Source organism: Emydura macquarii, unplaced genomic scaffold, assembly GCF_026122565.2.
Source record: "Emydura macquarii macquarii isolate MOO-44397 ecotype Brisbane River unplaced genomic scaffold, CSIRO-AGI_Emac_v2 contig_1253, whole genome shotgun sequence".
Classification (NCBI taxonomy): domain Eukaryota; kingdom Metazoa; phylum Chordata; order Testudines; family Chelidae; genus Emydura; species Emydura macquarii.
Window position 1 is genome coordinate 51,212,295 of NW_027131390.1, and position 22,662 is coordinate 51,234,956.

Below are 22,662 nucleotides of genomic sequence, written 5' to 3' on the forward strand. Positions count from 1 at the left end.
CCTACGCCTGGTCTACACTGGCCAAGGATTTCAGCGGCAGTTCATGGGAGATACGCAAACTACATACAGTAACTTGCATATCTCCAGTCGACTTCCTAACGTCTACTTACCATGGCGTCTCCACTACACTGCACCGATGGGAAATGCCCTCCCGCCAATGCAGCACTACGCTGCTTGCTGGGGCAGATTAACAGAGTCGATTTCCGGGTTCGATTGAGCGACTCTTCACTGCTGCTCAATTGAACCCGCAAAATCGATCCTGCACTGCCAGTGGTGCCGCTGACAGCATAGACATAACCCCACATTGGTGCCATATACAAGACAAGACCAAAATATATCTTAACCCTATCAAGAAACTGCCCTGTGGTAACCATCATGCCGGGGAGTGTTTTATGCCAAATAGCATAATTACCTAATGTGACACGCTGTAGTCCATGTACACCCTTACGGTGTGATTTGTGTATCATTCATGTTCACCCCTACAGCATAACTGTGTATGGTCTGATGCAAATTATGCCGTGTAAGGTGTTTTTGGAATGCTCATGACATACTGAACATTATTGTTGTGGTAGCACATTCCCTGCAATGTCATACACGTGTACAGATAAGAAACCCTGCTATATCATATCCCCAAATGTGTCTCTCACATGGATTGAATAGATACAGACAAGCACCAGGCTATGTTTCCACACCCAGCAGAGGCATGCATACAGGAACAATAGACTGGCCTAAGCACCTCTGAGCACTTTCGCTCGAAAGGGAAAAATCACGCCCATTGCCGGACATGGATGATCTTCTGACCCCAGGGGTTGTCATGGAAACTTGTTAAAAAGAAAGAGGCATCTTTGTCTCGGAGCTCTCCCCTGGAATCTATCTTCCAAGCAATATCAAAGCTTGGCACCTACTCACAAGGAAAGGGGGGCCTGTTTGCAAGAGGCATCGCAACTGTGTGGTAAACTAACATCATAGATTGAAAAAGACTGGAATATTAATCTTAGTTTAGGATACAAATTATTTTTTAGTTAATTGAGATTAAGTCAGATTATTAGTAAATCGAGAAGTTAGATTCACTTAAAATCTTACTGTAATCAATAAACTTGTTTGTCTTATCTTACAACAGTGCATGTGGATTGAGTGTGTGCAGAGACCTTGCTTAGAGTGACAGAGCTGGCACATATCAATTTCTTTGACAGACAAATGTAAATGAGTTTGCAGGGTGCAGTGTACAGCACTGAACCCTGCAAGATGTCAGTTCCCAGGGTTCCATATGGGGCTAGAGGTCTATCCCATGAGTGGCTGGCCAGAAGCGCTCCTCCACTAGGCCAGAGACCGATTACTTGCAGGAGGCTGGGTGTGGGCTGACCCAGGAGTGGGTGGTTCACACAGCAAAGCAAGGTAAATCAGGGCCCAGAAATGAGGAATTGGGGTGACATCTATACAACAGTCTGGATTGCGGGGGTGGGGGGGAAGGAACACATCACACCTAACAATCACCCCAATTTTGAACCAGGAATAAATAGGTCAATGCATACTAGGGAACTTTTAGTGCAGCACCAGGGTTCATATGGACACTTAGTGCATGGCAGACTAGTGCAGGGTAGATTTACACCCAGCCTGCCACAAACTAAACATTCATTTAGACAAGCTCATTATTTCAAACTAGTCTCTAGAGCTCATTGATATGTTGCACATTTGGGATTTTGTAGCCTTTAAGATAAAATCCTTAAAAGACATTAATTCTTCCATGAAAAAATTGTACAAGAATCCTATGTGGATGTGAAAAGAATTCTGATTCTGTACAAGCTATATGCTACCTTTCCATTCTCTCTTCCTTTGTTAGGAATATTTACATGGAAATGGTACCCATAATATCATAAATGAATAAAGGAAGAGATATGTATCTGTATCATAAGCAGTGTAATACTCTCAAAATGGAAAGTTTGAAAAACAGACCAACACTGATGCATTAGCAGCTTTAATTATTTTAGATGAGAAGGGGCTGAGGTGAGCAATTCTTTCATGTCCTTACTAGTAAAGATTATCTAAAACAGACCTTTTTCTCCATTCTGTAGGGCAGGAGAAGCATTGCGGGGAGAGGCATCCATTGCACTGATCTGTGAAAAGATTGACAGACATATATTGCTGAAGAGGCAGCCAGCAGTCCCATTCTCTTTTCAGCTACATCCCATGATGGGGCAATTACAAAATGAAGTAGCATTACAAATGAAGTAGCAGCAAAAAGCAGCGACCCCTAGCATTTTCAGCCTCAGCAGCACCAACCTATATGCCTGATGTGCGGCAGCACATACAAGTCGTAAGATATCATGCGGTAAGTCTGCTCATGACTATAAAGTAAAAGGCGCACTCCAAAAGAGACAGTAGGATTTAAGTTCCTGCCATCATGGCCCACAATTCTCTTAATTATTTCTCACACTGCGCACTGTGCCAAGAGTTTAGACTTTATTAATTACTATCTCCCATATCTCACTTTTAAATGACAATTTCAGATTTACACCAAAGGAAATATGTCCTATGTAAGTTTTACAGTATAGTTTTTTTAAAAAATCAAATGCATTTGCAAACTAAAAAAGGAGTTCATTCAAAGATTAGCTAGTTTTGGCAATAGAAATGACATACAGATGTTTGCATGTAGAATGCTATGAAGTTATGAGATTGCAGTTTTAATGAAATATCTGTCAAAGGTACACTCGCAATGTTTTACAGTTCTAGTATTTAACATATCAGTTGAACAAACTTAAATTTCAGCTCTGTACAATACTCCCATTCTCCACCTCTTTTCCATCGGATACCTTGATTATGGACACTGGGTTTATTTTATATGCTAGTGAGTCTATCATCACTCAATAGAACATATAACCCTTTGGGAATACAATAATTCTTTCAACACCTTCCCTTTCTACTCTGGGTCCTTTTACATCAGCATTTTACCTAGTACTTCCTACATTCTTGCAACACTTGATCTACTTTCATTATACTTCATGATTTTTTCTACTCAAGTAAAATAAGAACCAACCATGAAACTTAATAGGAAGGTAACAGTTAACTACCTCCTCTGAACTAAAAATCACCAATTACATTGTGATATTAAAGGTCTTTTCCCAAACTGGAAACAACATCCTCAATGTCAGTGTTCATTTTTAGATTGAAATATTGATAGCTTACAAACACTGAAGAACAACTGTTCTGTTTGACAGTCACCAGCTTTTGTATTTTAAAGTTTACATTTTCTTCACTATAACTGTACAGAAAGTCAGATAACATGTAATGTTTTAGAGCCCTCCAGAAGTTCAGTAGTTTCATGATGCAACATCATCTGAGTAGGAAAGTTATTGCCTTTCTATAATATTTCCCCCTTTTTAAAAGATGAGAGAAACTATTTTAGATTAGTTTGGATCTAATCAGAACAGAGATTTCAAGGTAACAAACAGCAACAGCAGAATGAGTACCTTGTTTTCTTCACCTTGCCTCATTCTTCCAGGGCTAGGTGGTACTGAGGGGCGTTTTCTACCTTTCTCCTGCTGGAAAAGATCCTGTAATCTAAAAAGAGAAGCAGAGTTATCCTTGGTCCACAACTAGGCTCCTAGGCACTATGGTAAAACAAATAAATAAATAAATAGTATATTCTGTGACAACAGTTATGTCAGACAATCATTCTGGGGACAATCTATAAAGTCTGTCCATGTTGAGGTTTAGTCAAATGGGTGTCTTCATATTTTCTGGTCACATCTGGTATTTACTAAATGTTCCATGTTACTACATAAGAATACTATTAGCCATGAATTGATAACCTTTTCCTCACGCCTCACAGTAGAAGCTGTAGTGCTGAAGTCAGAACAATTTTCAAAAAGTCATATGTGGGCCACTTGAGATAGCTTAAATAATTGCAAGTGGAATAGAAAAATGTACTGATAAGTTGCCTGTATTTAAAATGTTTCTCTTCAAATTCGCTCAGCTGTGAGATTACTTCAAAGTGATGTGCAGAAGATCAATTGCCTTATACAGGTTATCTCCTCATTGCTCCCTTTATTCCAGCTCTGCCCTGTTTCCTATATAAATTGTGATTCTTCAATAAGTCAGTGCAATTGCTACAACAGGTCTTGAAATAGATTATCTATAATTCCACTCATTGAAGTCTAGCCATTTACAAGTGGGTCTCTATAAACATAACTCTACTCATTACATTTTTACCTTCAGGCAATCACGTGCAAGTATGACTAGTCATTAGCAAGGTATTGCAAAACCTGCTATGCAGTAGTTGCAACACACACACATGCATGATAGATAGAAAGTGCAGCAGGATCTCTCTATGTTACTAGCATCTCTCTTACCTGTTATTCCAAGCCTGCAGCATCTCACAGAGCCCCTGTTTTTTGGCTATCAGAGACTCGAAAACTGACTGCAACTGCTGAGGGGTGTCCAATGAAGTTGAAAGCATCCTTGCTTGGATCTTCTCAACCCAGTTCCGGAACTCTACCTCTTCCATCTATCAAAGGAAAATTGAGATTTTTCAGTACTCTGCTACAAGCAGTGTTGCACTGGATTTGAGATGTTGCTCTGTGTGCCATTTCTCCCCTGCATTTCACTGGTGCAGAAGCAGCATGTTACCTCTTTTTGTGCAAAAAGGTCTTCCATCTTCTCTTCCCTCGTTTTGCTGAAAGTATCAGTTTTCAAAGAGGTGAGTCGATCATCAACAGCAAGGTACACCTGTGATACTCTGTGGTAAAAGGATAAAACAGTACAGTCACCATTTACAGTCTCAGATTTGATGCTAGTTTTGCAACCTATATTCATCCTGTAACAGCTTGTCTCATTAAATTTCATTGGTACAACCTGAGGGAGTGAGTCAATTCTCCTGAACAAGATGCAAGACTGGACTCTTGAAAGGAACATTCTGTTGACTCTTCTTAAAAAAAACCCACAAAGAAAGCTTGCTGGTCCGTCCAATTTACTAAGCTATGGCACACCCTTTTGAAGCACACTCAGTCATTTGTTCACAACAGAATATTCCATTGTGAAGAAAGCAGAGTTAAGGTAACAGCCAGATAGAATATATTTAAACACCTTTGTCTGCTAAGAATGACAATACAACCTGAGCATTGTTGTACCTTCCTGGTTTAAGACTAACCCATGTTTGTGAACTACAACGTAGAAAACCAGAGCTAAGTAGGAGAGGGCATCTCTTCTCACTGTTTCTCGAATATTTCAGTACTGAACATAATAACCTGTTGGAATGACAACAAGTAGTGTTGCTAAAAAGATCAGCAGTATAGGAACTCTGCAGTAGGAGGGGCAGTGTCACAGAAGAGCTGTGATAAATTGCCAGTTCCCCAACCCATCTTTTCCAGCTTTTCAAACAACCTAAGAGCGGGACAATGGTTTCTTCTGCAGTCTGAGGCAACAAATCAAACTATATTCAATCGCCTACTGCCCAACTGCAGTTAGCTAAAAATAAACACTGGGTGGCAATGAAAAGTGTCTGAAACCAAACCAATTTAATAAAACTGGGTCTGCTCAGGCAACAATTTAATATTTTCCTTTTAACATTTTATAAATTGCAAACAAAGGGTGAAAGCTTCAGAAGACCTGACCATTCAAAACAATGCACTGTGGAACCAGGATACAAAAAAAATTAAAAATCACTTGTGTCTTTTCAAACTAAGTTTCCACGGACAGCATCACCCGCACATTTTTTGAGTATTATAGAGAGGCGGCAGTATTGCTTATGGGTTGGGGATTTTCATTGTAAAACCAGGTTTCCAGGATCAACATGATCTGACAACATGATCCTTTCCAATGATTATTTAAGGAAGTTCTGTAAGAAGATGTTTGTGCACTTGGAGATACCGTCACACAAATCAAGAAATTTAATTTTAAAATAAGAGACCTTGAACCAAATCTCATTAGTCCAGCCACATTGAAGAGGGAGGCAGACACTGAAGAGGGGAGGGAGTCCCAAGGGTATACCTAGACTGCAGCTGCAAGGTGTGATTGATTCCCAGCTCAGGTAGATGTACATGATCACAGTAAAAACATCTGGACATAAATAACAGACAGTGGCTTGAGCTAGCCGCTCAAATATGTAAGCAGTGGTCGAGCCAGACTGTACTCTGGCGGCTAACCTGAGCCACTTACCATGCCACCATGGCCACACTGCTATTTTTACTGTTAGCTCGAGCATAGCTAGCACACATACATACCCAAGGTGGGAATGATTCCTCCCAGCTGCTATGCAGATTTACATTTAGACAATAGGTGGGGAAGGTTAGAGTTAAAGGTTGGTATAGGAACCTTATTTCTTTACTCTTTTCAATTAATTGTTTTGCTACAAGCACTTATATTTAGCTTAAAATGTATTTAACAGATGTTTCTTTAGTTACTGCAGCAAGGATGGCTTCATGTCTCCTAGTAATTAAGGTTTAAGTCATAAATAAGAAGGAGGCAGCCAAGGTAAGCGAAGAAACACAAAACAAGGCTTACTTTTGAGAGAAATCTTTCAGGTCCTGCAGAATAGTAACTTTTAATGGAGCCTGACGTTTGATGTAGATTCTGGGGAGCGGGACACATACCTCTAGCAGCCGGACTGGAGAATAGCTAAGAGCAGTAAAAAACAACCTGGGGTGAAAATGAAAAACAACCCCACCCCACTCCACACAAACTTCACTGCTTCTCTCCCACCCCTTTTGCTGTTGGTGGTTCTCCTTCAATTGGAGCACAGAGTATCAGAAAGTACTGGAGGTACTTAGGGGTGCCTGAAATACCTCAGCCTTCCAGGACACTATCATGTACATGCTGCTTTGGCTACTATGTAAAAGGAGTATACAAACCATGGTATAAACCAGCGGGATGAAGTTTGATAACACAGGATTGATCATTTTCACCCCCTGGTGCAGCCTGCTTATGGACTGCTGGTTCCATCATGTTTATTCCCTTATTCCTAGAAATACTGCCAACTCCGCCTCTCCCACCTCTGCACAGAACAGCGTGACTAGATAGTGCCTGTTTCTAAACATGCTGTACTTCTAGAATGGACGTACCAACTACAGTATAGACAGAACATTATCCCTTTTCCTTTTTGACATGCTTAAGATTAAATTAATTAATTTGAAGGACAGGAGCATCAGGGATGCTCATGCCAGCTTGACCCACGCACTTTAGGTGGCAATGCAATCAGTGTTGGGGTGGAATCTGGAAGTGAAACCTTACCTGAAAGATGCCACCATCTGATTATATGAAAAATACTGGTGATAATCATGGTGTATGGAGTGACCGCAAGGCTCCGCATTGGCTCTTCGCGTGTACTGGTGCCCATAGAATCTTAATTCAAGGTATTTTGCAAATGACATGGACCAAGAATCATTGGAAAGTGGGACAACTGGTGTGACCTGAAATTAGAAGTCAGAAGATTTTAACAGGAACATACCAATGACTCAGACAGAAGCAATGTGTAAATTTTAAATAAAACTAGCCTACTCCAAGCAGAGATGTAGTATTCAAGCAATTCATAAGGTGTGGCTAGGAATCCAAAGTGTATATATATATGCTGGCAGTTTTTATGGCAGGAAGAGGTCAACACAGCATCAAGATAACCATGCCAGCACACCATTTGATAACTAATACAGCTGATGCAGTTAGCAATATCTAGAAGTACTGCTCGGGAGAGGTTTGGTTATTTATCAATATAAAAGAATACTACCACAGAAAGGAGAAGTCTTCCACCATAACATGTTTAATTATATTTGTAAAGCGATTTCCTTGTCTAGAGGCATCACTTCTATCGGTGGTTAGCCAGCAACACTGACTTCACACTTGTTACCAAACAATTAAGTTTTATTTATGGAATATTTTCTGCATGCAAGATTTGCATCTGCTTTCAGCTATCACACTAATTTCCTCCAATTCCTTTAAATTCATCATCACTGGTGTATAAACCAGTATAGATAGCATGAAGTCATTTCAATTGCTACTGTAAGTTGAATATTTTTTCCATACAGTTTCTAGATGGCAAAACGGCTGTTTTATGTACTTCATTTAAATATACATGAAATGAAGTTAATTTATGGGTCTTTAATAAAAGTCATTCGAGATATTGGAGATTATAAATAGATTTCTAAAATTAAATACAAGTTCACAATTTGTTTCAACTCCAGGGAACACATAGCTAGTTTTCTTAAATAGGTGTATGAAGATTACTGAAGTTTCAAGAAAAGCACATGCCTTATGTGTATTTTACAGTTATTTCTGGTTTTTAAAAAGAATACAAGGTAACTGCAATATTAGATTAATTTTATCTAGTATTTTAGCACTGAACAAAGAAAATCTGTAGATAGTTCTGAAACTGATTACAGCAGGTGCTGTTGGACTGGATCCAGACACATACTATGTATAGCAGTGAACAGCAACAGTTCCCTGTGGAGGAGATGGTTTCAGATCAATTAATGGATCAATACATCTGAGGAGAGTGAATTTTGTCTCCCCCCCACTTCTCACACCCACAATGTTCAACAAGTTTCATTATGGCCAAGGGCCACAATCTCCACTGGCAAACGTGGAAACAACTCCATTTGAAAAATCAATGGAGTTCTCACCTGCTTGTACCTGAAATTAATTTAGTCCCGTGTGTCAGCACCATTACCTAAACCTATTTATCCTTTCAAAAAAGATTTGATAACCTTTTTCAAGTGGGAGCAGGCATTTCCCCAGTAATATGATATACTAGGAGCACTATACCCAACAGCACCAGTAGAGTTGGTCTTAGTTACATCTGGAAACACCTATACAGTTCATAAATGTTAGTGCTACTTCAGCTGCAGCTCCAGAGAAAAAACAGCTCTTTCTGAAAGGCATTGCTAGGAATTCAGCTACAACAGAATTATTTTTAACGGAATATTTCTTCTTTACCTGTTTGCACACTCTACACCAGGAGTAGGTAAGGATTGTGTGCTGGTATCCAGGGACTGGGGAGTCCAGCTCCTTCAATATGATCTGCACACAGCCTTGCCCATGGACAAAGCGACGAATGTGGTGCACCATAGGTGTTTCACAAAACATGCTGGGGCATTGGTAGGAAGGCCTTAAAGAGAAGAAGTGGGAGCATTCAGTTGTGAGGAACTGTGTGTTACATGTGGCGATGGATCTGTCAGTGGCCCTAGCATACTTTTCAGTGTCATCACACTGCAATAAATCCACCTTTCAAGACATACAGAATGAGCAAGCTTCCAACCTGCTTCTGAATTATCTTTAACATTTTAAGAAGTTTATTTACAGTGAGATCACTTGCTGTAGGCCAAGATTTTCCAAAAATTGGTGCTTCACATTAAGCTCCCAAATATATATATTTAGGCACCCAAATGAGGAATAATATTTTCAGAACTGCTGAGCTCCGATGTGGGGAAAAGAAACCAGTTTAGGTGTTTGAATATAGATTTAGGAGCCTAAGTCTATGCACCAAGTTTCTGAAAATTTTGGCCACAATGGTTACCAGGGATACCTAACAGAGAGCCTTCCAAGGCTTATCTTGCACTCAGTATTTTCACACTGATTTTTATCCAGTGGTAGCATCAGTTTTCCCCTCTGATACCCGGCACCAATCGCTGTTTCAAGAATAGCAAGTGCAGCCTTTACAATTTAAAAAAAAAACTGAACACACACAAACACCGAGGGCAAAATTTGATCTAGATTTTTTAAAAGATTTAAATCTAGCATTTCTGACACATACCAGGCTGACAACACTAGAGACTGATTACTTAATTACCCACAGTGTAGGTGGCCTAGGCAGTGGCTGTGCAGCTCCTTAACTTGGAAGTTATGCCTACCCTGAAGAGCTGTCACTAGATTTAGGGGCTATGGGCCTCTGTTGTCTAGAAATGGGGGTGGGCCCACCAACCAGTTTCACATATGCTATAAAATGTTTATCAGATAGCAAACCTTTGTTCCCAAATCAGGAAAGCTTCAGGCCAGTCACCTAGAGAGGAAAGGCTCCAGGACTAAAATTTTCAAAACACACATAAGTTCCTTAGTAGCCCAAGTCTAATTTTCAAAATAATTTTTTTACGAAGTTCAGAGAAACTGACCCCATTTCCCTTTATCAAATCCCAGCACCACCTAGTTCTGTTCTTTCTTCTGTTTAAGGGTCTGTCTTATGTTGCTTTTATTTAACAGAATGAAACTTCCATATTAGCTACCCATATGCATCTTTCTACTGCAATTAATGGCAACTGGAAAGTAAATTGCATTCTTTAGGGTGCCTATGAGACAGATGCATACAGGGGACAAGATGAAGTAGAAAATTCCTTAAACAAAGCTTCTTAACAGATTCCCTTATGTCAAATAGAAGGGTTCTATCAATAGCCACTTTTACCAAAAAAAAATCATAGCAGAAAAGCATTGCCTATAATGATAAACATTTTATATCCTGTATTATGACCTACTAAAACTGCACATAGACTTTACGTAGTACCAGATATTCCTAATGATAGTAATTAAAGCATTAAGCTAATTCATATAGTTGAAGTATTGGTTGAACAACCAGCACAGTTTCACCAAAAATCAGTATGTTCTGAAAGTTTGCATCAGATTCTCTGATATTTTTCAAAGATATCAGCATAGGACATTCTGATCATATTTAGGCAATAGCTTTTTCCAAGTATTGTCTGAAACAGGATTATTCTTCTTTAGGAATTTGCTCTTGCTGCAGATCTCACCTGAAGTTCCATAGCAACTGTTGTAAAATCAGAGGGTTATGACCAACACAATTAACGGCTTTGGAGAGGACAGAGTTATTTGCAGTAGAGCACTGCCTAGAGATCCCCATCTGCACCCCAATTTGCCAAGCAACGTACAAATGTACAGCAAAGAGATAGTCCCGGGCTCAGGCAGCTTACAAACTTGGCTAATGACAAAATGCAACAGGTGATGAAACGAATGGGTAGAAGACAGGTAACAATATGAGCACATTTTCACTTGTAAGAAGGCAGCAGGAGTAAATGGAACATACTTAAGAAACATACTTCCTAATAAAACAAACAGCAAAGAAATATAGAAGACCTACTCAGCAGAACTGTCTCTAAAGAATATTTTGCCAAAGATTTTCACAGCCTATGAATACCTTTTTTAACTAATCATGCAAACAATTCTCAATAAACTGTACAATACTTCATGTACATGTGCAAGAAAAGCACAGCTCACAGTCTGATGAAGCTATTCAAGACTTTCTTAAAAGCACACCTGATATTCTAGTGTAAGCGTTCTCACCTGAAACAATACCGCTCTAAAAACACTCCTAGAGTGAGGTCGTTCTTGCCATAGAACTCCATTGTCACAATCCTGAAGTAGAAGAAGAACAAAAAGAATTTAAAAGGAAGGATCTCGTGTTGCTTTGACAGGTGAACGTTACAGGAATGACTACAATGTGGAATGCTCATAAGTACATTTATCTTGGCAAACAACACACAAGTGTGCCTTTAAAGATCATGGCCAAAACCTTCTAAACTTGGGTATCTGAAATTAGTCATTTCAATCAATATTTGAACTAAACAGGTATGATTTTCAGAGTTGTCAAACACAGCATCCCAGTTGATGCCCTTCAAATGGCTTTAATGAGCACTTCAGGTGCTCAGCAGCTTTGGAAAAAGAGAAGCCACTTTAGGTGCCTAAATACTGATTTAGATAACTCATTTTAAGCATCCAAATTTGGAAGTTTTGGCTAGAATCAATTTTGTCTTTATATTTGTTGTTTTATAATGAGCTTTAAATCATCTTCACTAGTTTACTCTTCAGTTTTGTACCGGAAGGGCTGAATGATCTAAAGCTACAATCCCTACACATTTCTCTGCACTAACTTTCATTATCTGCCTCCAACTGCACTGCCTGTTTGGGGACAAGCCCTAACTGGTGAACAGCTAAGGATTAGTATTAAAAGTCTGCCAGTAACCTGCAGCTTCATAGCTAGCTCTGCAGAAATGCCACTTGCTACAAAGAAATTCTTGCCCCCACTGGGTGAGTAAATATGTATTATTTAATTTAACTTAGGTTGCAATGATTTTCTACACCCCATTTCAGAGCCCCACTTCTAGAAGTGAAAAATTATTTTGAATTTACAAAGTTCCAACCTTCCCAATAGAGATTCCACATACTTCACTCCCCACACAGCCACTGCACTAAATATATAGAATCATAGAACTGAAGGGCTAGAAGGGTCCTTGAGAGATCATAAAGCCCAGCACCCACTGCTGAGGCAGGACAAAGTAAACCCAGACCATTCCCAACAGGTGTTTATGCAACCTGTTCTTTACAGCCTCCAATGATAGGGACTCCACAACCTCCCTTGGAAGCCCATTCCAGATCTTAACTATCCTTAGAAAGTTTTTCCTAATATCTAACCTAACTATAAGTCTCCTTTGCTGCAGATTAAGCCCATTACTTCTTGTGCTACCTTCAGAGGACATGGATAACCATTGATCATTGTCTCCTTTCTAAAACAGCCTTTAAACATATCTGAAGATTTATCAAGCCCTCCCTCAATCTTCTTTTCTCACGACTACATGTCCATTTTTTTTTTTTTAAACCTTTCCTCATAGGTCAGGTTTTCTAAACCTTTTAACATTTTTGTTGCTCTCCTCTAGACTCTCTCCAGTTTGTCTACATCTTTCCTGAAGTGTGGTACCCTGAACTGGACACAGTACTCCAGCTGAGACCTCACCAGTGCCGAGCTATATGACACTCCTATTAATACATGTCAGAATGATATTACTCTTGTTTGCAATGGCACCACAATGTTGACATATTCAATTTGTGACCCAGTGTAACTTCCAGATGCTTTTTAGCAGCACTACCACCTAGCCAGTTACTCCCCAATTTCGTAGTTGTGCTTTTGATATTTCCTTCCTAAGTTTAGTACTTTGTACTTGGGTTTACTGAATTTCATCTTGTTGATTTCAGACCAAATTCTCCAATTTGTCAAATTCATCTTAAATTCTAATCCTGTCCTCCAGTGTGCCTGCAACTCCTCCCAGCTTGCTGTCATCGGCAAGTTTTATAAACAGACTTCCCACGCCATTATCCAAGTCATTAATGAAAATAGTGAATGCTACTGGATGCGGGACTGACCCGTGTGGGACCCCACTAGATACACACTCCCAGTTTGACAGTGAACCACTGACAACTACTCTGAATATGGTCTTTCAATCAGTCGTGCACCCACCTTACAGTAATTTCATCTGGACCATATTTCCCCGTTTGCTTATAAGAATGTCATGTAGAACTGTGACAAAAGTCTTATTAAAAATCAAGATACATCATGCATACTGCTTCCCCCCATCCGCTACTCAGGAACCTTGTCAAAGAAGGAATTTAGGTTGGTTTGGCATGATTTGTTTTTGACAAATCCATGCCGGCTATCCCTTAACCCCTATTCCCTAGGTGCTTACAAGTTGATCGTTTAATAATTTGTTCCACTATCTTTCCTGATATTAAAGTTAGGCTGATTGGTCTATAATTCTCTGGGTCCCTCTATGTACCCCTTTTAAAGACAGGTATTATGTTTACTCTTCTCCAGGTCTCTGGAATCTCTCCCATCCCCCATGAGTTCTCAAAGATAATTGCTAATACTTTCAAGATAAAGAGCTAGCTCTTTAAGTACCCTAGAATGAATTTCATCAGGCCCACATACAAAAGCACTGATTAGTTAGAGCACTGTATTTCAAGCTGGGCTTTCTGTTCTCATTCCTGCCGTATTAAGCATTACAAAAGTTAAACAACATTACTCAAATCCATCTAGTCATGGACAGCTTCATGTTGTGACAGGCAACTCTAAAAAAGACTAAGCTGCTTTCCCAGGAGTCCTTAGTGAAGCTGTACAGAGGAATTAGCACTGACCTTGTCACATTAAAAAAAAAAAAAAAAAAAGAGGTTAGTACTTAAACTTTGTATTTTAAGAAAGCCATAGAGAAGAAGAAATTCATTTCATACCATGGGCTAACGCAGGCACTTGGAGCATTGCTGGACTGGGCAGAGGAGCTACTGAAAAGAACACAGAGCCTCTGGTGGTTTACTGGACTCAGACAGTCCACCTGATAAGACAATCCATTAAGCCAGTTACAACCACACATTTCCACCAATACAAAACAGTTGATATTTTAAAAGCTGCACAGAAAATAATTTTATTCAATGAGATTCCGTGTTTGTTCCATTTACTTTCCTTAGGAGATTACGTTATCTGAGAGATCTAGGTAGACTTATGCAAGACAGATTTTTTGGATTTTTGGATAACAGTACAACCAATTAGGTACAAAAAAGTTTAAAGGAAGAGAAAGCCCAAGAGGACTTTTAAGCAGTTTGGGTGACAGTTTGAGGGATCTTTAATCCACAAAAACTGTGCATTTTAATCCTTTGTAGTAAGAAATCTTGTGCCTGAATCTTGCTCCTTACCTTCTTGCAAGGAGGACAACAGTTTTCCTAATATAGTTTCTCAGTTATTCAGAATATGCAAGGCAGATCCCCCCCGCCCCTGTCCGCATACGCACACTACCATCTTCTGAACAGATTTACTATTCTGCTGCTAAAACTTCAATATAAACCCCCACAAAAAAATCAACTAGTGAAGGTATTTTTTGCTGGGGGCTGGATTGGAAAGTATTCATTTACTTGTTTACTCTAAAGTGAAGTTCTGCCATTTCCGCCAGTAACCACTGCTTTTCGTGCAAGAAAGCATCACATCCCCAGAAGAGCTGTGAGTTCCCCCCCACAGGAAGAAGTTAGCAATTTTAATAGCAAACAAGAAAGATTTATCCACTTGTGAAAACAGATACCTTTTTAATGAAAAAGATAGCTTCTCTACAAGTTTTTTTTGCACACAAATAATTGAAATATCACAAAGTCTGTACAATAAACAGAAAGCTATGATTACATTTTCATTAAAAGATTTTCTTGATACTTTTCCAAATAATTTGGATCAGATATTTAAACTATTGAGAAATATTATTAAAATAGTTTGCAATTACATCCTCCCAACAATGGCCTTTAGTCTTACTCGTCACCATTTAAGACCTTTAGCTACCACTAATAAGACAATATCAACATTAGCATTAGTCAGGATGAAGAGAGGGGGAAAAAGAACAGCTTTTAAACAGAAGGGAGCTCCATTTCTGAAATAGATGAGAGATTGTTCTCTTAGAAACTAGATTCTTACCTTGTGAGACCATACAGATTCACTCCGAATCAATCCTCTCTCATCCTCTTCATTTCTGCCTCCAACTTTCCCTCCAGGGACACCAGATGCATCTTTACACTGGGCAAAGGGGTCTGTATTTTTCTGTTGTATCCTTCCTCCTCTGGCCCGGTAGTCTGCCAGCATTCTGGCCAAGCTTTGGCTATCACCCAGATGCTCTGCAATTCTAGTGCTAACTAGCTCATGGGAGGGCAAAACTTGGATGGACTTTGTCTGGATACTTCCATTTATCCCTTGCAGTCCAGAGAGATCTCTTAACAGCTGTTTCTTCCTTCTGCTGTCCAGCTCCTTGTACTCTTTGTTGAGGAGAGGAGACAAATAGACCTGCTCTGGGAAATAGTCCCGGGTAAGACACTTCATGCCCATCTCTGTTAGCAGAAAAGGTTCCCGGAATGTGATCACAGGCGAGATACAGAGAATAACGTCTTTCAGCTCCTGTTTAAATGCAGAGGAGTAGGCCTTGAGCCGATCCTCAGAGGAAGTCACCTCCTCCATGACATACAGTCCAATGTCATCCTGCAGAGGGTCTCTAAAGACTCTCATCTGGCTTTTGGAATCCTGCAGATCACCTGGCTGCTGCAGAGTCTCCAGATGCTCACTATATAGAGTGCCTGGGTGTTGGTCCGTACGGTGGAAGGGTAACTGTGATTCTGGTACCAGGGTGGTAATATTGCTGGACACTGGCAATGAATATTCCATTCTGAGATGCTCTTGGTGTTTTAAAGAGGAACCGTCTCGCAGGGCATCATCCTCATAATATTGATCCTCTTCTTCAAACAAAGTTCTTTGTTCTAGTGTGCTGGCCTCATCAGAAGAGACCGACTCAGAGACCACAGGCCATTTTTCAGAAGAGAGGTCAACATCTCTGACCACTGTGCTGAACTCCTCGCCATTAAAGAGGTCTTTGTGCCCATTTTGACCTCCTTGGCTTTCAATCAGAGTGTGGAAGGAGCTGTTTTTAGTCAGAGTAGGGGGCATGGCAAACTCGTCCATAAGGAAAGAAATTTCCAGCTGGGAATGATAAGCCACACAGACCATAAAGATAAGGATCTCCTTCACTCGGGTCAGTTCATATTCTGTAGCTCCACGCAGCTTGATGGTGCAGCCCAACTGTGGTGGGCACCCTTCAAAAAACATTAAGGTTTTTGTTTGATCTAGAGAAGTTAGGAGGAAAAAAAGCTAGGGTCAAGCACACTTAAAACAGCAGAAGTGGAATGCTTTCCTATGTAAAAAGTGAATGCTAATTACAGCACAAGAGTTGGAATAGATGGCAAAACCAGTTATTGCACCACCACTGCAGGAACTCATGCCCAGCCCAAACCAAGGGTGTGGCTCAAGTTGTGTTTTTTTAGGTTTCTTTAGGGAAAGTTGACCTCAGCTGTCCCTCACTTTGCCAGTCAAGTTGCTACATATTCTGAATACAATCAAGACAGAACAAATAAGTACCACATGTCCCAATATACCAAGATTAAGCTAAGTCATAGAAGTGTAGAGCTGGAACAGACCTCAAAGGTCATCTAGACCAACCCCCGAGGCTGAGGCATGACTAAATACACTTGTCAGGGATGGTTTACATATTTGTCTAGCCTCTCCTTAAAAACCTCCAATGATGGGGATTCCACAAACCATTCCATTGTTTAACTCATGATGTTCTAAAGCCTACAGACTTTAGAAGCAAATACCTTGACTCAGTTTCTTTCTAGATGAAAATTTGAGGAGCGGGGAGCAGTCAGGTGGAAATGCAGGTTATTATAGCTAGGAGGCTAAGCTTTAAATTAATCTGTCATCATGTATTCATTTTTGCTTTCTTCCTTGCTGAACTGACCTTCTGTTTCTCTAATTCAAAAATTAAAGATATTATACCTGCAGTTTCAAATAATAATCCTCTCTCCAGCTCTGTTTCAGGCAAATGAGCTACGACATGCTTGTTTTACTCACCATTAGGTAACTGGAACACTTGCATGTAAAATTTGTGACAGGTTCCCAAGTGTGGTTTGGTCAACAATTGATCCATTGACATCACCAAGTCTCCCTGAGTCATCCGACTTATTCGGTCTAATACTTGCTGTAAACATGGATCAGACAAATAAAATAGGGCATAAAAGAACAGAAAAAAAACTGGAAAACTGTCATAAGTTAAAATATACATTCCAAGCTGCATCTGCTACTCCATCCTTAGATAAGCCTAAGGCATCAGCTTATTATGTTTTTTTCCCCAGAGTGCATTAAGGAAAATAATGTCAGCTTTAACTTTGAAGTTTCTTGGTTTGCATCATTAGTATAACATTAGTTTCACTGTTTAAGAATTCAGTATTTGAGAAATTACTTCAAAGAAACATAAAATAATAATTTAACTACATTCAAGCATGTTAGCCTGTTTAACATGCTCATACCAGACATACCTTATTATACTCACCGGCTTGACATTGATGACCAGTGTGATACCATGTTCCAGCAGCATGTCCTGGGCAATTCGGGACACAGTCTTCTCAACCAGCACCAAGGTAGGCCTGACATCCACTATCCGCTGCACATAGTTCTTCAAGAACTCCCTTTCCTACGTACCAATAGAAAGTAGGACAACTATTGCAAATCTAGTTTCTTTAAAAAAGTGAAGCAGACAGACAGCTAGTCAGTTTCAAAAAGTCGTGTCATTTCAGACACCAAACCTGCCCTTGAGTCACCATGCATATGTTAGTGATTTTACAATTCTCTTTATAAAGAATTAGTTTCTCTCCCCTGTTGCTGTGTGAAAGGCCAATGCAGACAGGAGAAACTGGCCACCCGGAGTGCAGTCAAATGCTCAGAGTACATATACATTTCCCATTCTCTCTCTCAGTGTTAAGTATGAGTTTTATGTTAGCTGTGTCCCTTAAAACAGAGGCTTAATTTCATTAGTTTGACACATCAGCAATGCAGGAAGACATCCCCTTATCAATAAGAACTACATGTAATAAGGTGTTTATATGTTGTGTTTAGGTGCATTCAGTAGATTCAAACAATGGAATTGAGATTTAATAAGTTACTCAATTGAGTTTTTTGCATTAGAATGCTAAAATATAGCAGATACTTCTATGTAGCTTTACTTTATGGATTTGTTTGCCTGAGGACATTCAGGAAAATTAATCTGAGTTAATGAAAGGTGCAAAAAGTAAGATTGCAGAGGCTACGTTATTCAGCTGCCTTGTGCATACGCATTAGGATTCAATCTTTAATAGCATGATCACATAGTACTGTTTCTTCAGGACCCCTCCCTCATTTAGTGTATAGAATGAGCATGCTTTCTAGATGAATGATTAGGGGGCTGGAGCACAAGACTTATGAGGAGAGACTGAGGGAACTAGGCTTGTTTAGTCTGCAAAAGAGAAGAATGAGGGGGGGATTTGATAGCTGCCTTTATCTACCTGAAAGGGGGTTCCAGGGAGGATGGAGCTAGGCTGGTCTCAATGGCGGCAGATGACAGAACAAGGAGCAATGGTCTCAAGTTGCAGTGGGGGAGGTCTAGGTTGGATATTAGGAAAAAGTTTTTCACTAGGAGGGTGGTGAAGCACTGGAATGGGTTACCTAGGGAGGTGGTGGAATCTCCATCTTTAGAGGTTTTTAAATTGCGGCTTGACAAAGCCCTGGCTGGGATGATTTAGCTGAGGTTGGTCCTGCTTTGAGCAGGGGTTGGACTAGATGACCTCCTGAGGTCCTTCCAACTCTAATCTTCTATGATTCTATGAAGAATACTTTTGTTTGTTGGATCCCCTGTCCAATTTGTTGAGGCAGGGGAATTGCAGTAAGAAAAAGGACAGACACAGGCAACGCAATTACCTTGCTCTGGAGAGCTACATTCTATCCCTGCCTCCTATCCCTGCGGTTCTGTGCTACAGAGTCCCTGCTAGTCAAGTCATTTAGCACAAATATTTCACAGCTGGTCATTCTTCTTTTTCTGGCAATTTGACTTGAAACCTTGGGGTCTGATTTGCAGAAGTGCTGAGCACTTTCAGAATCCACTGAAGTCAATGGGAGCTGTGCTTTGAACATATAAAGTGCTATATAATGCTACGTACCTGGGGGGGGAAAAGGAGAGGAAATCAGGCTGTAAATGTCTCGGATTGGGAACTCAAAATTCATGAATACATTTGACCATAATCTCTGTGCTTCCATTCCCATTTATCAAATGGTGGATAATAACCCTCAACTCACTGTGGTGTTGTGAAAATAAGTTCATTAATATTTGTGAAGCACTGAGATACTATAATGATGAATGCCATAGAAAAGGCCATGAGGACATAATTCTGTCTTCAGAGCAGGGTTTGAACAGTGTACAGTAAAAATAAGGCATAGGACCACAAGCGGAACAACAATAAGAACATTAGATAGTCAATAGCTGCTTAAGTTAGCACCATCGACTTTGTACACTGAATAAGGCAGGGCAGCTGCAAAAACAATAAAAAGTGATCATGCAATTAAAGGTTACAATAGATGCACATGAGACCAAAATAACATTGCACAGGCAACCTTAATTCTGGCATTTCCAAACTTCTGAGTGCTTATCTTTGCAAACTTAGTATTCTTTTAAGGTAGTTGCGTGTGCAGTTTCCTGTTTTTTGTTTAAAAAGCAAACTGCAAAAACAAATTCCATCATGTGGCATCATATTGACAGCCACATGGGTCAGCAACATTGGAAGCTTTAGATCCACCCCACAAACCTTTGTCACTAAAGCTAACAGAGTAACTGCTACAGTAGTAGGTCGTCATCCTCTAAATGGACCAGCACAACAGGTGAGATGGACACTTTGCCAGTGAGTTGCACATATATCTGTTCACAGACAAATGGCGAGTCTCAAATCTTGGGTTTCATCCCAGATTTTGGAAGAAAGAGTGCTCTAGTGAGCACAGACCTTTCTGTCCCTATCCCGGGCTTCTCATCCCAGTACCATCTACACTGCACAGTGACTTCACATCCAAATACCAGTCTTCTTGTGCAGCAAGTCGTACTCTCCCCGCCAGACTCCTCTTCCACTCTCAGTCCCAGTTTTCCTTGTCCCTGCCTGGACTTCTCCACCATTCTCAATGTGTATGTCTCTGGGTCCTTGACTGTGGAGTCCCAGTCTCCCCCCTCCCTCCCCAACCTTATCCCTCACCCCACAGGCCTGGCTCTTGTCCCCACTGTACGAGTTGGACAGCTTCCTCCATACTGCCTGGGCCCAGCATGTGTGCATGGGGGAGGAGGGAAAGAAGAAATGTTCCACAAAGCAGCCTTCACTGCAGCTGAAGGGAAAGTCCTGCTCAGACTTGGGCTGGAGCATAGCTGGGTCAAACAGAGTTTTCAGGGAGTTTAGCTGCTAAAGTGTAAGACGTCTCAGAGCATCAGATCATGTGCTAAATGCAGTTTTTCCAAAGATTTCAAACCAGGTGTAGTTATTAATTTGCCAACAAAACACTTGTTGGAAAATGCCAATTTGTCCAAAGTAAAACATTGCATGAAAACACATCACCTTAGACAAAAGTTGAAAGAAAAGCATTTAGATAAGGCTGAAACATTCAATTTTGAGCTTTCTGGAACATAAAACATTTTGATTTTCCATTTCAATTTTTGTATTTTATATTTAAAGTTGAAACAAAGTTAATTTTATTCGGAATTTTGGGTCATGTGAAATTTTGAAGCAGTTTCTGTTCCATTCTTAAATAGAAGAAATTTTGGAATGGGAAAACTCCAACCCAATATGAAAAATCCAGCTCCCACACAGCTCTTATCACTTGGACAGATTTCCAAAGGGTTGGCAAAGTCAAATCCTTGACACCAGAGCCACACCCTGACAAATTTCAAGCCCCTGCTTGGGGAAAATAACTAATCCGCCAAAAAGCTCACCACAACATCCACTTCCCTCAGTCTTTTTATTGTAAAAGCTATTTAACATGATGAGCAAATGGATTTCTGAGTGCTGAGAGCCTAACTGTGCACCCCAGTGTGTGGGTGCATGGCTGAGATAGCAAAGAGGCTCACCTGGGCAATTAGCACCCTCCCAAAACACCAAGGTGTTTGACCATAGAATAGTATGTCGTTAACCGTATTTAGTGTGCACTGGGCTTTTAACTGAATTTACCAATATGCCCATCCCTTTAAATGGCACTTATTTGCTCGATTTATGATGAACCTACAGGATACATTAAAAAGGTGGCATGATATGCATTTGCAATTCCTGAATACTATCATCTCTAGAATCAAATGGAAGGTAGGTTTAGTTAAGGATAATTGTAACTGGTTAGTAGCAATATAAAATGATTTTGCTTGAAGGAAATTTAAACCTTCAGCTTCCATATACCTTAAATTAAGAAATAAGCAGGATTATGCACGTGTATAAAGAGTTTTCATATTTCAATACTTTCATTGAGGTATTTTGGAAGAAGTCTGCTAACAGACAAATAAGATGATCTGGTAGGTGATAAAAGATTTACCTGCAAGTTATCAGCTCACGCACTTCATTTAAAGTTACCATCTGTGACCAAAAGGCAGCACAGGAGTATCTCCAGCATCTTGCGTTTCAAAGCTGTATTAAGGTATGGGTTCTATTCCAATTAGGCCTTTGAGTTACTGTAGGTTACACAAATTCCAGTACTAAGAAATTGTTCTGGATCCTCTGTCCAGTTGGCCAAGAAATTACTGGATGGATATTTGCAAGTATGAAGAATCTCAAGCAACATTGCCTCAAATCCATACTACGCCAAGTTTCAGTGCAGATTTTAGTATCAATAAAAAAGGTTGGGATAATTCCAATCTTGATCTCGTATGTGTAAAGCTAATCAAGAAGCAAGCCACACCAGACGTATGAATTCACATCGAGTGAAATTTCAAAACCGCGCTTCCCAGCATTAATGAACTCCCAGTACCCATCAGCATTTTTTTGGCATTTTCAACAATTTCAGGCTTTGGCTTTCAGCAAGGTGGATAGATTGTTACAGCCCCTCATGCAGTGTGAGAGCAACTTTGTGGCAAGTTGCATGCACATCTATAAAGAGACAGGCACACTTATAGACCTGATGGGGACCTAACACACATTGCAATAATATGTTACAAACCAGGCAACAAGCCAAAATGAGAATCAGGATTGTTTCCTAAGGTCCAAGATTGAAGTTAAATTAATTTTTAGACTGTGAAATATGCAATTTCTGGAAGAATCCTCCATTACAGGACAATTTGTGTTGTTTGTTGCAACTTCCACCTACCAGAAGGAGTGCTTCAGACCATATTAGTCCCACTTACTCTCTGGCTTAAATTTACACAGAACCACCTAAATATTCTGGCAACTCCTCTCACCACCACTGCTCCCATTACTGAAGCAAGGATTAGAAAGGTGTTTTTTTTTTTTTTTTTTTTTTTTTTGGGGGGGGGGGGGAGGGGGGTGTTTTTTGTTTTTTTTCTTAAACTG

General features: G+C 40.0%; 1 protein-coding gene across 4 annotated transcripts in view; it reads right to left on the reverse strand.

The window, feature by feature from the left end:
* PIKFYVE (phosphoinositide kinase, FYVE-type zinc finger containing) overlaps positions 1–22,662 on the reverse strand; it is a 90,769-nt gene that overhangs the window by 17,379 nt on the left and 50,728 nt on the right. For all 4 annotated transcript variants that reach the window (XM_067548747.1, XM_067548749.1, XM_067548748.1 and 1 more), the window contains 12 exons: positions 17,661–17,801; positions 17,183–17,309; positions 15,206–16,398; positions 13,987–14,087; positions 11,272–11,343; positions 8,920–9,091; positions 7,225–7,403; positions 6,499–6,612; positions 4,627–4,735; positions 4,350–4,504; positions 3,468–3,558; positions 2,054–2,114 (listed from right to left, as the gene is read on the reverse strand). In XM_067548747.1, the coding sequence (XP_067404848.1) occupies positions 2,054–2,114; positions 3,468–3,558; positions 4,350–4,504; positions 4,627–4,735; positions 6,499–6,612; positions 7,225–7,403; positions 8,920–9,091; positions 11,272–11,343; positions 13,987–14,087; positions 15,206–16,398; positions 17,183–17,309; positions 17,661–17,801 (2,515 nt within the window). The remainder of the gene's footprint in view (positions 1–2,053; positions 2,115–3,467; positions 3,559–4,349; positions 4,505–4,626; positions 4,736–6,498; positions 6,613–7,224; positions 7,404–8,919; positions 9,092–11,271; positions 11,344–13,986; positions 14,088–15,205; positions 16,399–17,182; positions 17,310–17,660; positions 17,802–22,662) is intronic.